The 14,924-nt window shown below is 39.3% G+C and overlaps 1 protein-coding gene across 1 annotated transcript in view; it reads left to right on the top strand.

The window, feature by feature from the left end:
- Positions 1-3,415: 3,415 nt before the first annotated feature.
- Positions 3,416-14,924, top strand: part of LOC104494414 (neurabin-1-like) — a gene marked incomplete at its 3' end in the record, with an annotated part of 61,728 nt that continues 50,219 nt past the window's right edge. Inside the window, exons 1-5 of the mRNA XM_010137234.1 lie at positions 3,416-3,474; positions 6,891-7,005; positions 8,006-8,138; positions 8,629-8,749; positions 13,575-13,679. Of these exons, the coding sequence (XP_010135536.1) occupies positions 3,416-3,474; positions 6,891-7,005; positions 8,006-8,138; positions 8,629-8,749; positions 13,575-13,679 (533 nt within the window). The remainder of the gene's footprint in view (positions 3,475-6,890; positions 7,006-8,005; positions 8,139-8,628; positions 8,750-13,574; positions 13,680-14,924) is intronic.

The raw sequence follows: 14,924 nt of genomic DNA on the forward strand, positions 1-14,924 counted from the left end.
CAAACACAGGATGGGGGGTTGCAGTCCGTCTTAAACCTCCGATGTTGCTTGTTCCATGGAATATACATCTCCTAGGTCCCTGTGGCCACATGGTGTCCCTCCCCCCCGCCCCCCAAAGATACAGTCCAGCATGAAGATCTTCAGCTTATGTGGGGGTCTGCTCCTGGGCTTGGCTATCCCAGTCTGAGCGGACCGAGCACCAACCCTCCTCAAAGTCACCACGTTTTATGGGGTTCCTGGGTCTCTGCATCAGGATTCTCTGCCTCAGGAGTCACTGCATTAAGGGGTCTCTGCATCCCATTTGTTTTCTCCGCCAGTGCTTTATAAGGGCTGCAGGGCTTTCAGCCACCTCGCCACAGACCAAAGGAAAAATTGCTTTACTGTCATGTATTCCACAAACTTCTCCTGGTTACCTCAGTGACCACATGGTTGCTCTCCTTCTTCCATTGTACCCCCTCTAAAACAAAAGAGCGCTCCTGAAACAAAAAACATTTCCCCCCTTAAATGAGCATATTTGCAGAGGCACTGATTGGTGCAGCCTGGGCCAGGGGCAGAGCCGAAACTGGGTTTCTAGTAGACATGGTCTTTATAACTGAGCCAACATATCCAGATATCTAGAGAGAGTGTTTTCCAGTTTCTATCAATAAATTGAACAGTTTGGTTGTGCATGGCAGCAGATGATCCTGGCTCTTTGCTGCATGTCAGAAGAGGTCTATTTGGAATGGAGAAGTTTAGGGCCCAGATACTTTTAGGATTTCAGAAACTAAAATCTGCTGTGCAGTTCTTTTAACCAGAGTTTCAGGCCACTTAAAACAGATCTTTTTCCTATAGAGCTTTCTGAGGGAAATCCCAGGCTTGGTTTTGGTGTTCAGCAATTAATTTCTTGCAGTACTGCAACTGTCTAATTCCCATATGTCTCTCATCCCTGCAATTTCTTCTTGGGAAGTTTTGTCTCCTTGGTGCTTCCCTGCTGAAGTGTAAGTTAGTGACAGCTGATGCCCACGCAGGCTTTAGGGGAGCACAAAGCCAGGAAAATTGGAGGAAGCCTGTGGCTCCTCCTCACTGACTCACTCCCTTTGACTGTGAAAAAGCGACTACATCACAGAGAAAAGACTCTAAAAAAGAAGTCACCTATTTCAAATGTCGTCAGAACTTCCTCTCCTCACTGAAGCTATGACATAGAGAGACTTTCAAGCAGAAGATAATGAATGGTCCAACTGTGATTTTTCTTCTCTTGTTTGGCTTCTTGAGCACAGCCAGAGGTTGTCCTCAGTACTGTGCCTGCCTCCAGCCCATGTGGGCGGCAATGTAGCAGTACTGCACTGATTCTTCCTATGGCTCTCTTATGGCTTTTCCTCACTTCTCCCCCCACAAAAGAATTTTTAGTCCTTAGTGGAGAAGGTCCAGCAGTCCAGTTTAGTATATTCAAAACAAGATATTATTGTAAAACCCTGTAGGTAGGTGGTACTGTATGCTGTTCTAGACTTAAAGACTTCTGTAGACTGAGAAAGTACTGAAGGTGTCATCCGTAACATGTAATGTTTTTCTGAATTCTGAGTCTCCCAATGACTTACTTAGCCACTGTGTTTTCATATTTATATTCTTGCTAACAATCACAACAAAACTTGTTGGAAATTCCAGCTGTAATTTATAATAATGCTTCTGATATGAAGTATTTTTTATTTCCATCCATGTCTGTATTAAAGATGACCTCTGGGTTTTCATCCTTCCGGAAGTCAACAGGTTGTATGTCACAGAACCAGCTAAAGGAAATAGTTATTATAATGGTCATTATAATTGAGATTGCCAAAGGATGCATCCATAGTGTCAGGCTGATTAGTTCCCTTTAGTGTTTGCACACTTCTGTTTTCTCCCAGTTTCAGTGCAGGATAAACAAGTGATTCATTTGGAAAAGAAAATGGGTGACTGACTGGAAAGATGAGAGTTTGTGCTCTAAGGTCCACTGTCCAAATACGGATACTGTCTGTGCCAAGTTTTGTTCCTGCCACATGAGACAGTCTTCTGTGACTTTCCTCCAGCAAACACACAGCATACCCTGGAGATGAGTTACAAAAGTTGAAACTATAAGGTAGTTTTGTAGTTAATCACCTTCCTGCACTGGATATTTGCACTGTAATTATGTATTGCCAGAAGAAGACCTGATCATTCTCAGGGCTTCTCACCAGAATATACGGAGAGATGACCCATTTGGTTGCTGCTGTCTGCAAAAAAGGCATGCAACAAAGGTGTTCCAAACTTTTAAAATTTTAAAAATGGCACACAAGAAGCCAATACCAATTATCACTCTGATAGAGCTCATCATTAGTAAAGCAAACATCATATGCTAAAGCAGTGAGCATCAGGTGTTGCTCTGGGAAATCACATTTAGTTCCATTATAGCATGTGGCTGCTGTTTCTGGAACCATGACTCCATCCAGGACTCAGGAAAGCCAAATTGTGGCTTTGGTCTTGCCTTGGTAGCTGTGAAAAAAGGAGAGAATTTGGGATCCTCCCAAGGATATTAGGATATTATATAATAGCATTGCTTTTTATGCCTGCAGACGTGCCTGAAAATCTTAGTTCTCCATAATGGGACAGGAGGTACCTCTGATAGGTGTCTTTGGTTGCTCTTGCCCAAGGACAGTGATGAAAGGAAAAGAGGAGGTGGATAGGTTGTTACACAGATTGGAGAAGAGATTTCAGCAATGTTTACTTAAGGTCACACAAGCAATACCAGTCTCTTGCTGGCAAGCACTATCCCCTGTTCATTGACAACTCTGCATCAGCTGGAGAGTACTTTTGAAGGTTAACCAGTGGTGTCAAGCTCAGCTTGTTGGTGGCCACTAGCAGCATGTGTAGTAATGGCAGTGATGGGATCAGGAGCACAGGTTGTAATAACCACTCCATGGTTTAGCATCACTTTCAAAATGGCCTCTAGCTTACCAGGGTTACCCTGAATTTTCAGAAGTAAGAAAATGTTGAGGTGTAGTAGATTGTTGGTCTTGCATGGCATCATTATGGTGAGGTAGTGGCTGTGAAGCCTACGCCCCTCCTCAGAGTGGATGCTGGAGGCGTGACTTGCTGGCAAACGTTCCCTGTAAATGTTCGTGCCATTCTTTTTGCAGCACCACTTTCCTGTGCGTGGTGATCTATCACCCAGATGGCTGGGTCTGATCTTGGGTGCTGTTTTTGCTTTCTGAACAGAGGCATGAGGAGCAGGCATTATGACAGTGTAGCAGTAGTGGGTGGAATGCATGGTTTCATAACCAGTATTGGACGGTGATCAGCAGTGTATGTAGGCTGTGGCCCCTGATGTGGAATGACCCAGTGTAATCAAGAATTGCGCATAAGAGAGGCTATTTATGCATGTGTGAGACTTGAGTGAATGAAGGTGTGGTAGAACAGCTCCTGCAACATGGTGCCATCCTCCGATGCACGGTTCTTTCTCTTTGGTGGCCACCAGTCACTGGAAGGGTAAAAAGCATGGGCAGGAAGGCAGTCAGCAGTAGCTGAACTCGATTGAGTCTTGTTCTTTAGCACAACTTGCAAAGACACTATAAACATATCCAACCTATACAAGTATGTTTGTGACTTTCTTAAATACATCAGATGAGACCGTTTTTCTGTTGTGGAGTTTATCGTATGCAACCCTAATAGCACAGTTAATGTAGCACCAATCTGGCTAGTCCGTTGGGAGGATAGCCTGTGTGATTCTTCACAGTTCATCTCCATTCTGATTTCCTTAAAAAAAAAACAAACAGAGTTGTCACTGCCTACTGGTTGCCACCAGCAAAATTCTGTAAAGATTCTTGGTAGTTGAGAGCTATGAGATAATGCCCCAAGCTTATAAAACTTTTCCTTTTTCCAAGAATAATTAGTTTCCATCTGCTGCTGTATTTTTTTGGTCTTATTCATAAAATGAAGTATTAGAACCAGAATGTGGGGTTTTTTTCTAAATTAGAGCCTGCAACGTGTATTTTTGTAGTGAGTGACATCTTTTCTAGATTGTGCTTTCTCACTGTTCTCCGAAACAGAAGCAAGTAGTCCTGTCTGTGTATGTATGATTTCCCTGGGGGTGCCAGCCAGGTTGCCTCACAATAATACCTGCTTCTTTGATCACACAGTTTGGCATTGTTTTGTTGCCAGATGAATCACTGCTGACCCTCTTTCTTTCACTTTAGAGAAGACGGATGTTCTGTTAGCAGCATTGTTCAAGTGAGCCCATCAGTTCAGCATTAGTTTGCTTTGAACGTACACATTGAGCTCAGTATCTGTTGGGTTGTCACTGCTTTTGGTGGCTTTTTATTTCCTGTCTTGCTAATTTACAAGTGCAGTTGTAAATCCTTGTAAACATCACAGGTGAATTCCATGGAAACTTTTTTTTTCCCTAAACAATTGTTTAGGAGAGGTACAACCAGAGATTAAGACAGTGTATTGGATTTTCCTGAAGAAGAGTGCCTTGTAGTGGGTACTTAGCCAGTGTGACGGCAAAATGAAATCTGTTAAATCATGGGGAATGGGAGAATTCTCACAAGTCTGGAATCCCACACACACGCTAGGAAACACAGCAGCAACAGACGTGGTGAAGTGGGTCTACTTAAATCAAGTTAAACATACTTTGAGGGAAAAAGTTGTAACTGCTTATTTTATTTTTAGCAAAATAAAATCTTGAGTGACAGTTCTCATGACTGTACTGAGCAAGCAGTTTGTTCCTGTGGTGTACAGACTGCCTCACAAAGAAAGAAAATTTCCAAGTACAAGTTTTCTCTTTCTTCACTTTAACACTCAGAGATTAATTTAATAAAATCAGTCAGCCATGAAAAGTGGTCGTGCTAAATGAGGTAAATGGCATGCAAGAATATCTTCCTTCTTTCCCTCATCAGAACACATGTTGAAGGCAGTGGGCAAAATCATATGACCAATGTATAAAAGACAGGAGGGAAACATAAGACTATTTTACCTTGATGCTGTCAGTGACCCTACAGTCTCAGATTAAATATTAGATATTAAAATATTAGATAAGAGTGGCATGATATATTTGGAAACATAATTATAACTGTGTTCACCACCAACAGTATCTTTAGTTCCCTTCTTGTGTGCAAATCTAAGTATTCCAAAACAGCGAGCAAGATTCAAGAAGACATCTGTTCTCTCTAAGCTGGTTCAAGAAAGATCGTCCCAAACAAGAACTTAATATATGATTTGATGTTTTGCAAGAAAATTATCCTGAAACATATCCAGTCACTTTGCCACGTATTTGAAACTGCTGCCACAGTATACTAATGCCAGCCCTTGACCAATAGGAAAAGAATGGGGCCAGTTAACTTGATCAAAAGGATTCCAGAAATAAATTTTCTGTCTCATTTTGTGACATAATTTTTCCCTGTACCTCGCTCTCATCTATTACTTGTCTTCAGCAAGCAGTATTTATCTGCTTCTCTCACCATCTCTCAACAGCTAGTGACTGTATCTCCATTTTCCTTGATAACATCTATCTGTTACACATTTGAAACACACGTCTCGCTCATCATGTTGATAAATTAGACAATCCGAGCTGAATTCATGGCTGTTCTTTTTAACTTGTACTTGCATGACTGCTGCATTTCAGACCTAAAGGTTTGTAGTCAAATCTTAGCTCAGTTTCATTGGGTCTCTCTCTACTGATGGATCCTTAGTTTGGTTGGTGTCAGCATGAATGATGTTTGGTTTGGATATGGAACCCTTAGAGCACATAGTTGCCATTGGCAGCAAACCTCAGAGAAGGGAAGCTGCCAGGGGAGGTTACCCACGAGCCTGCAGCAGGGCTTTTCATTGCTGCTGAGTGGGCTCTTCTGATTGGTTTCTCCTAGTCTTCTGTCAGGGTAGAGATGTTTGCCGTGAGCTGTACACCTCAGTCAGATGATAAATGGGAAGGCCTTCTCTCCTGTACCTGTTTTTGACTACATACAGGCCAGCATCGTTAGATCTGCAGGTTGTTTTCCAGCTTGATACGACCTACATAGAAAACATGGTCATGATTCTTTCTGTCTTCAAATGTTTTGAGAAGCAATAGGCAGGGCTACATTACATGAAGAAGGTTTTATCTTGTGTAAAAGAGGTCTGTGAAATACCTGGAGTAACGAAAACTTTTCAGAACTCTTCTGTCAGAGTCGACACCCTCCATTTTGTTTTCCATTTTAACGGGAAGTTCAAACACCCAGCAGGGTTTGCAACAGGAGCAGAACTCAATTCCTTGTTCAAGGCCTTTACAGAATACTAGATGCAGATGCAGTTACTGCATCCACAAGGAGAAGCTTAGGGAAGGAGCTGAAGGTGGTCACTTCCATTTGGAAGGGGTTGGCTGTTGGCAAGGTTTCTCCATTTGCACATTGCATGGCCAGAGCTTGCATGTAGATTTTGCAAGTAGATTTAGACCAAGTAAATTGTTACATTTGCTTATACATCAGTGTCTTTTATCCAATGTTAGACGTACTAAAGCAGCATAAAATGTTCAGCATTGGACAGCATTTAGTATGTGACTTATTTTACTTAGCTTTTGGATATATTTATGAACAATTCATAGGAACGCGATTTAGTTAAAACAGCCTTTTTCTTGCATAAATGTCACTAAAAGTCAATGTGAGATAGGTTTGTGGATTCTTGTAAAACGTTTATCATCTCAGTCTTCTTGGAAGAGGGAATTAATATTAAGTGTTTCACGTTGACGTAAAATACAGGAGTTAGTATTTCCGAGTGACTAACGTCTTTTCTGTTTCAACCACTACTTTGAATGGGAGGTTTTTTGTGGTAGGCATAACACAGTTATTATACTTACAATAGTATTTAATAGTATTTTTGTGTTACAACTTTAATATATGTACTGTTTAAAAGAAATTAATGTTCACTAACAGCTTTTTGGTAGGTGAAACCTCAGGTGGAAATGAGCCCAGTTCCTGGCATTGGACTGGGCAGCAGGCTGGCATGCTTGCTCCAGGGGCAGTCATTAAGGAGGCTCCAAGCAAGGCTGTAAGAGATCAGGCTTCTCGAGACCTTCTGAACATATCTGTAGCTACGTAGCATGGTGCAGTGTTTTGTGTTGTGAGAGAAACGGTGATATAGAAAAACGTGGCTACGTAGTTGTATCATCTGTAGGGTGCCTGTAAAAGGGGAAGAGGAGATATGAGAAATTGTTTTCCAGTAATGAATATGATACATGCATGGGACTGAAGTTTAGTAAAATTATTATCGCTAAGAATGCAATAATTACTGCCAAATGGGGACAGTTAAGTGAAGTAGGCTGGCAAAATCTGACCTCTAAAATATGAAAATATGCTTTTCCTGAGTGAAGACTCTGAATGTCTGAATAATCTCTAACTGAAGGTCATGTTCATGTTGAAAGTGTAATAAAAAGTAGTGTAAATAGTATAATGGGGTTAATGAAGTCAATGTTAAATTACTGCTTTAGACCTGAAATAAGCCTGTAAACCTGGTTAGTCAAAAAGTTAATACGTAATATGGATCATAATCTCTAATGATATCCATAGGTGACATAAATGTATATTAGTAATCTTTGGGTCTTGCTTTGGTTAGACGAATGCAAACTAGAACCTCATTAGGAGTAAAGACTGAAACAGAGACTGTCTACAGATCACCATTTCAATGTACTTTGCTTTTTCATGTCTCTATATCTTTACTAATAGTGCATTCTTAGTGAGTTGAATTAAGTATTTTAAATACTGACATGTATGGACCAACTTAGTTATTCAAGATCACCTTTTGCATTTATATTCACAAACAATAAAAATAAATCATTTAAACTCAATTGACTTTTGCATCCATACTTGTGCTTTTCTTGAATGAAAAAGCTCAAATTTATAAACCTGAAGTTTGAATGGGCAAGAGAAATGTATCTTTTAAAATCCTTTTCAAACTCTAGAACATCACAGGACAAAAGCAGTAGCTATTTTCAGAAGTTGGAAATCTTTTGAGAGTAGGTTGTGAAGTGATTTTTGGTCTCTTTCTGCAGGTTTTTAATACGTATTCCAATGAAGACTATGACAGGAGAAATGATGAAGTTGACCCAGTGGCTGCGTCAGCTGAGTATGAACTCGAGAAGCGTGTGGAAAAGCTGGAACTCTTCCCGGTTGAACTAGAAAAAGGTATGGTGTCTGTGTGCCATATTCTGCTCCTGTGACACTGGTCTACAAGTCTGAGGAAGTCCACACGTGCCTGTCTTGAATCTCCATGAGTCCATTGTAGTCACATTGACTTTTTAGATTTCAGGAATTGTTTAATAAGGAATTAAAGAAGCAGCTCAGAGACATGCAGTTCTTCTCTAAGAGAATTCTTTAGTGACACTACATTAACACAGGGTTTTACACAATGATTGATACCATACAATCATTCTCCACTGGAATAGTAATAATCTTGATTGTTGTTCTAAGCTCCTCATAAGGGTGAAGGTGATATTTTTTGTGTGTGATTAAAATGGTAGTAAAACAGATTTTTTGAAAGGAAGCAAAAGCATATTAAAATATTAGAATATTAGACACAGAAAACCAAGAGGAACCAAAGCATGAATGTTTACCTACCATGTAACTGTAGAAATCAAATGTAAGAAGTTTCTGCTTTCACTTGCCTTTTTCACAGATGAAGATGGACTTGGCATAAGCATTATTGGAATGGGAGTTGGAGCAGATGCAGGCCTTGAAAAACTGGGGATATTTGTCAAAACGGTAACAGAAAGTGGGGCAGCAGAAAGAGATGGCAGGTAAACTAGACTCAGTTTTTGTAATTTTTCCCACCAGTAGTTACTATGCATTATGATTTTCATAGGAAAGAGTATTTTGCTTAGTATGTGTTATGATAACTGAAAGCTGTAAAATTTGGAGATCTGATTGGTAAGATGCAAATACCTGATGCGGTAGTGGGAAGACACCAGTTTGGTACACTGAGAACAGATTTGCCTAAGATGTGTGTTTGTGACTACTGAAAACCGAGATGTTTTAGCGTGAGTAAAGCTGGAGATTCCAAACTGTGTATCACTTCTGAAGGTAGTTCAGGTTTTAAAGGTGTTGAGCTCCCATGTATTCTTTTGGCTTCAAACCAGCTTTGAACAATCAGTGCTTATGAAAAAGAGTTCTGCTCAGCATTTGATTAGGAAAATAGTTAGGGTATGTGAATGCTTAAACTCTTACTAAATACACCTCCTTTCAAGTTTACTAACACAGGCTGTTACTTTCTGTTTCTTAGTATACATAGTGTTCTGTTGCAGAGTCCAGTTTTCATCACTCCACACTGAAAGAATATTAATCAATTGAAATAGGAAGCTGAACCATAAATCTTCCCACTAAAGAAATGAATTGGTGCATGGTTACACCATGGTCTTGTAAAACCTGGTTCCGTCTAGAATTGCTTACTTGGTACCTGTGGGTTAAAGAATTCCTTCTGAACATAAAATATTTCCTATCATATGGGACAGTTATCTGTGTACTGCACAGTACCTGCTGCAATCAGGCCAATGTTTTTCACTAGAAGTTAGAAAATGTAATTGTTTAATAATGAAAAGCATTCTTAAACAGCTTCCAACCCATATAATTTGTTGGTTTGTCCCAGTGCATACATTTGCATGCATACATTAGCAACTAAGTCTACTTATATACATTCTCTACTTCTATTTTTAATCATTAGTGATTTGTTATACTAGTTAAAAGTAATGCCAAACACAAACAAAGACAGAGTGAGAATAAACTCTAAAAGTTGACGCTGTCTTCTAAAAAATGTATTGCAGTAATGTGTTCCTTATTGAAGAACACCTGTAATTTTTCAGTCAGGTAAAAGGTTGTTCTGCTGTGAAAACCACACAAAAGGGGGTTGCAAAGTTTAATAACATTCCTCTGAAATTACTGAAGTATACCAATTGGGCTTGCAGGTATCTATCTTTACAGATCTTGGCAATAAGATACCAGATTGAACGCCAGGTACTGATTTATCACAGGCTTAAGAATTATCAAGGAAAGCGAAGAAGCTGACACCTAAAGATTTCATGACTTCATCCTTTAAATTTACTTCATACTTTAAGTGAAAATTTTTCTGAAACATATGCTTGAGCTCAGCCAGAAGGCATTACAACCAGTGTTCGGTGTGAGATTTTCTGGTTGAAAATCAGAGTCACTCACTACTGCTCTATGATGATCTGTATTTTGTGATCCTCTCATTATACACATGTTTGAGTGGGCTACAGAAGTTAATGTTCAATCACAAGTCTCTCATTTCCCTAGAAGGCATTCAAAAGGAGCTTGTCAACTGAGAAAAAATACGATCTTTCTTTGACCGTTAGAATATTCGTGTTGGTTTTCAGCTGGCTGAACATTCAGTCAGCTGAGAAATGGCCCTCTGATTTTCGCTTGGAGAACCTGACTGATAATTCACTTGGGAAAAGGATATGTAATCCTCTCAGTCAGGAGCAGACAGTCCTGTAATAAAGTGAACCAATTGTAAATGGTCCTGTTAACTTCATCTTTGTGAAAAGCCTAGTTAATCATTAACACTGATAGGAATACAAAGTCTCCTAACAGAAAATAGAACTGTATTTCAGTGTTTGCATCAGATATTCTCAACAACCACATAGCAATCTTCTACCAGTCTCTTCTGAAACTACAATTTAAAACATTATAATATCCGTAGGATAACTCCAATCTTTTATTGAAAGACTCATCGAGTCATGATATAAGCATTCGACTCCCCTGGAAATGCAAAATCTGTACAAAGGAATTTCTCAGTGATTGAGCACTGCTGGCTTGATTCGTGTGGATGCAAACAGGTAGTGTTTAGTTGTCATATCAAAAGACATCGTGTGGCAGTATTTAATCAAGGAGGGTGCTTCAAGATGAATCCAAAGGCAAGCATGTCGATACATAATAAGAGAGATTATTAATGGTGAATAAAATATGAAATCAATCATTAGACTGAATATGAAAAGTAAAATCTTTTCCAGGGTGAATTCATAGCTACTTCTTTCAAACTATTGTGGTGGTGAGTCATTCGTATTTAAAAGTATGTTGATAACATTGAGAACAACAGTTTTGTAACATTATACAATTCTTAACTTGAAAAATACTCTAAATGTAGTCTGTGCAGTTTAAATTTTTCAGTTCATCATACAGAGCAGTAATTATGCAAGTAAATTTGTTCAACTTTATTTGTCTCGCTTCTGTAGTTTGCTGCTTCATGGAAGTTCTGCTTCACGTAGCCAAGGATTTAAGTCATGAGCATTAGAAAATAATTGTCAGAAGAATTACCAATTTCATTAATGATAGAAGCAGTTAAATGTTTGTAATTCAGACTTTGCCAACCTGAGCGTAATTTTTCATTCATGTTTGAAATTAGATTTGGGAGACAGAGTAAGGCTAGAGCTCCTGGAGGAGGGGGTTCAAAAGGGAAGGCTGCCCAGAGATCGTGTCTGTGAGAATATTTTGGTCTAGATGGTACCTGGGTGGTGTGTCTGGGGGACGAGGGCTAGGCTACAGGTTCAGAGCTGTGGTGGGAGGGGCTGGAGAGAGGATAGCCGAGTGAAGAGGAAGTCAGCCAGGAGAATATGACTGTGAGAGTATTTTAGTCTGGGCAGTATAAAATGGACAAGGCAGCAAACATGTAATTACATAATTTGAATAGTAATGATATTAATTGTATGTTGTTTGATTTGTATGTGTGTTTACGTATAATTGAAATACAGGTATGTATAGAAAGATAGGAGGTTTGAAGAACAATGGCCGTAAAATTAAGAGTTGGGAATTAATTCAGGAGTTGTACAAACAAGAAAGATGGAAATATGAAATAATGCCTGAAGGACAAATGGAAGGATTGAGTTGTATTAGATAAGATAGAGCCACTTGCTAAGTCGCAGGTCTAACATTATGTTTCATCACCTGAAATGCTCTAACTGCATATCTTATATGAACATTGCTAGTCCACTGTACAGTGAAGAATGTAAAATGTTGTAATTAAACTACCATCAAAAAGAAATCTGTTCTTCCACTATTTAGTTTTCAGCCAAGGGGGTAACACCTTCCTACTCAATGGGCACCAACTTCTTAGACTTCTTTTATTTGAACTCCTGTGGCCATCTGACTGCAACTCATGTTTGTTAAAGTTAAAAAAACAAATAAATCACAGTATCAAAATACAATAAATATTAATGTGATTGGTGTATTTATTAAATGCTTCAGTGGAAATTGAAATAAAATTCTGGGATTAAAATGCCTGATACGATTTTCAAGGTAAGAGTTCATAGGCTGTCATGAAGATAATTTTTGCAATTTCTTATATACAGAAGGGAGATCGTGCTCAGAACACAATGACATTCTGTGGTATGAGGCTGCCAAAGAATAAAACTTGTATTTCTTACTCGTCAGTGGAGTTCAAAGAACCGAAGATACTGCTTGAACACATGTAGAACTGCAAAGTAGTGGCTGGAACTTGACAGGGAAATTAGTGCTCCAAGTCAAAATGCTTCAACCCTCTTTTGAAGCCTCTGTTGTTCTTTGAAAAGTCTTATCAATAAGATATCCTAGGATATTAAATTCCTTAATTTAGGTATTTTGATATAGTTTAAGTGGGATTTTTTCATACCCGTTTGTAAACTGTATCATTTGGATCAGTTGTGGATACATGTAAGTACTTGAAAATTGCTCCTGTTGACTAGTTCTGAGTGTGTTTTGGGGGGGGGGGGTTTGTTTTTTGAAACTACGGGAGTTCATGCATTTCTAGAGGACATTTCAGAATAGCAGTCCTTGCAAGCATTTGTAAGCCAGATGAGATCATTGCCTGCTCTAGGGATGTTTTGGGGGGGGGGGGTTTGTTTTTTGAAACTACGGGAGTTCATGCATTTCTAGAGGACATTTCAGAATAGCAGTCCTTGCAAGCATTTGTAAGCCAGATGAGATCATTGCCTGCTCTAGGGATTTTGTAGCGGTGCTTGCGTCAGATAAAAGCAGCATGTGTTTTACTCCACCTAACTTTTACTGCACCAAACAGTGTATCGACTGTTAGACAGGCCAAGGTCTTATTATCGTGTGCAGCAAGATCACACTTACACTGGGAATTCATTTTTTTGGAGCAAGTTCGATTAAATATTTTAAGAGAGTATGTCACAATTAAGTCTGATGCACAGGCTCTTTTCTCCACAGATGAGCAAGTTGTTTTAGTGAAATACTGCATTTTTTTTCCATTAGCATGAAATACCAGAGCTATGTCTTACGCTGTTTTTCAGGATAGGCTTAGGAAAGAAGTAAAAACAGTTCAAGTATCTTGTTTAATTTAAGTCATATGACAAATTCAAGAGTTTGTGTTGCCGTATTTATATACAGGGAAAGTGACTGAATGATTGATGTTATTGTTTGTAATGGTAACTTTGAAGCTGGGTTTATGAGATGTCTGCATGCAAGGAATGACGCAGGTTTCGTATTTACCTCAACCATTTCATGACTGAGTTTTTCTTTAAGTCTTCGTTTAAAATCAAACTAAAAAGACTTTCACTATGATAAGTTTTACCGAAAATTCACCAAGATTTTATATTTGTGGCTTTCTCCTGAAAGGATCCAAGTGAATGACCAAATTGTGGAAGTCGATGGCATCAGTCTGGTTGGTGTTACGCAAAATTTTGCTGCAACTGTTCTTAGAAACACCAAAGGGAAAGTCAGGTGAGTATTTTAGACAAAAAAAGAATTGTGGTTGAATACTTAAGATTACCTGGCTTCTTTCACAGGAGTGTCAGTATGCCCAGCTGGAATCAGGTTTTTGGTGGTTTTGTGCCTTCTCTGCTTTTATCCTAAGACGGGGATGAGCTATGGTATTCCAAGGTTTTGGTTTTGCTTAGATTTTGAAAATACAACCACTGAAACAAGCTGAAATTGCACACAGAAGATGACCCTTCACTGGTTTAGGTCTCCATGGACCTCAAGCTGTTTGTATTAGCTGGAATGATGAAGGTCATGGGTGGTGTTCAGATGAAAACCGTGCTGCTGCTGACCTCCTCCCTGCTTTTCCACTGAGGAGACTTGCCATGTTACTGCCCCAGCACTGGAGGAGTGAGGTAGTGAGCACTCTGGTGCTCACAGATGTCACCACAGCACAGAGGAGACGAGAATACTGGATACATTAGTGTTAACAGCTACTGAACTGAGGAGAATAACATCCCAGTATTAATTCATTAAGGTACATGAGGCCCTGCACCATCTCTGGGTTTCACTCTGTTCCTATGCGGAGGTTCATTGAAAAGCATCTCTGTAAAAATCCAGAAAACAGTGAATAAAAAGTGTAACATAGACTGCAAGCAAAATTCTGAACTAATGTAAGTACAAGGCTGTGAAATGTTTGTACATTAGTAACAATGGTGTTTCCCTAGAAGTGAACTGTTGCACCTTTTAAAAACCTGTGCAGGCACATAGCTTTTCTTTGTAATAGCTTGTAAACTTCAGTAAAGATTTAACTCTACAAAATACATCCAAAAATATCTGTGGCATATTGCAAAGCAACAGCCCTTCTGTCGTCACCCTTTGGTTCTCTCCCAAAATCCCTTGTAGGGAATACAGCTAAATTCTTTCCTTAATGAGTTCAGGCCTGACTTCTTTTGATCCATAACTAAACTACTGGTGGTAATACATGCAATCCCCCTCAGATGGTGGTGCTGTATAATGGCATGCACATTTCCACTGCAATTACGTAGCAGTTCCTGCATGACATTAAGGATTAATGCTGGGATGTGGATTTTGCAAAGAATCTTGGAAGTGGTTGATCAAGGTTTTGTTTGAAAGAGGTTAATTAGGAAAAATGTTATTAGAAATTGTAGTGTAATTACAGGGGAAATGCATTTTTTGTAACTTTTACAGTTTTAGTTACATCAGTATTCCTTCTGCAAAAATTCACACATGCTCTAAGTGTTCCTG

The sequence above is a fragment of the Buceros rhinoceros genome, unplaced genomic scaffold (genome assembly GCF_000710305.1).
Source record: "Buceros rhinoceros silvestris isolate BGI_N320 unplaced genomic scaffold, ASM71030v1 scaffold18925, whole genome shotgun sequence".
NCBI classification, from domain to species: Eukaryota; Metazoa; Chordata; class Aves; order Bucerotiformes; family Bucerotidae; genus Buceros; species Buceros rhinoceros.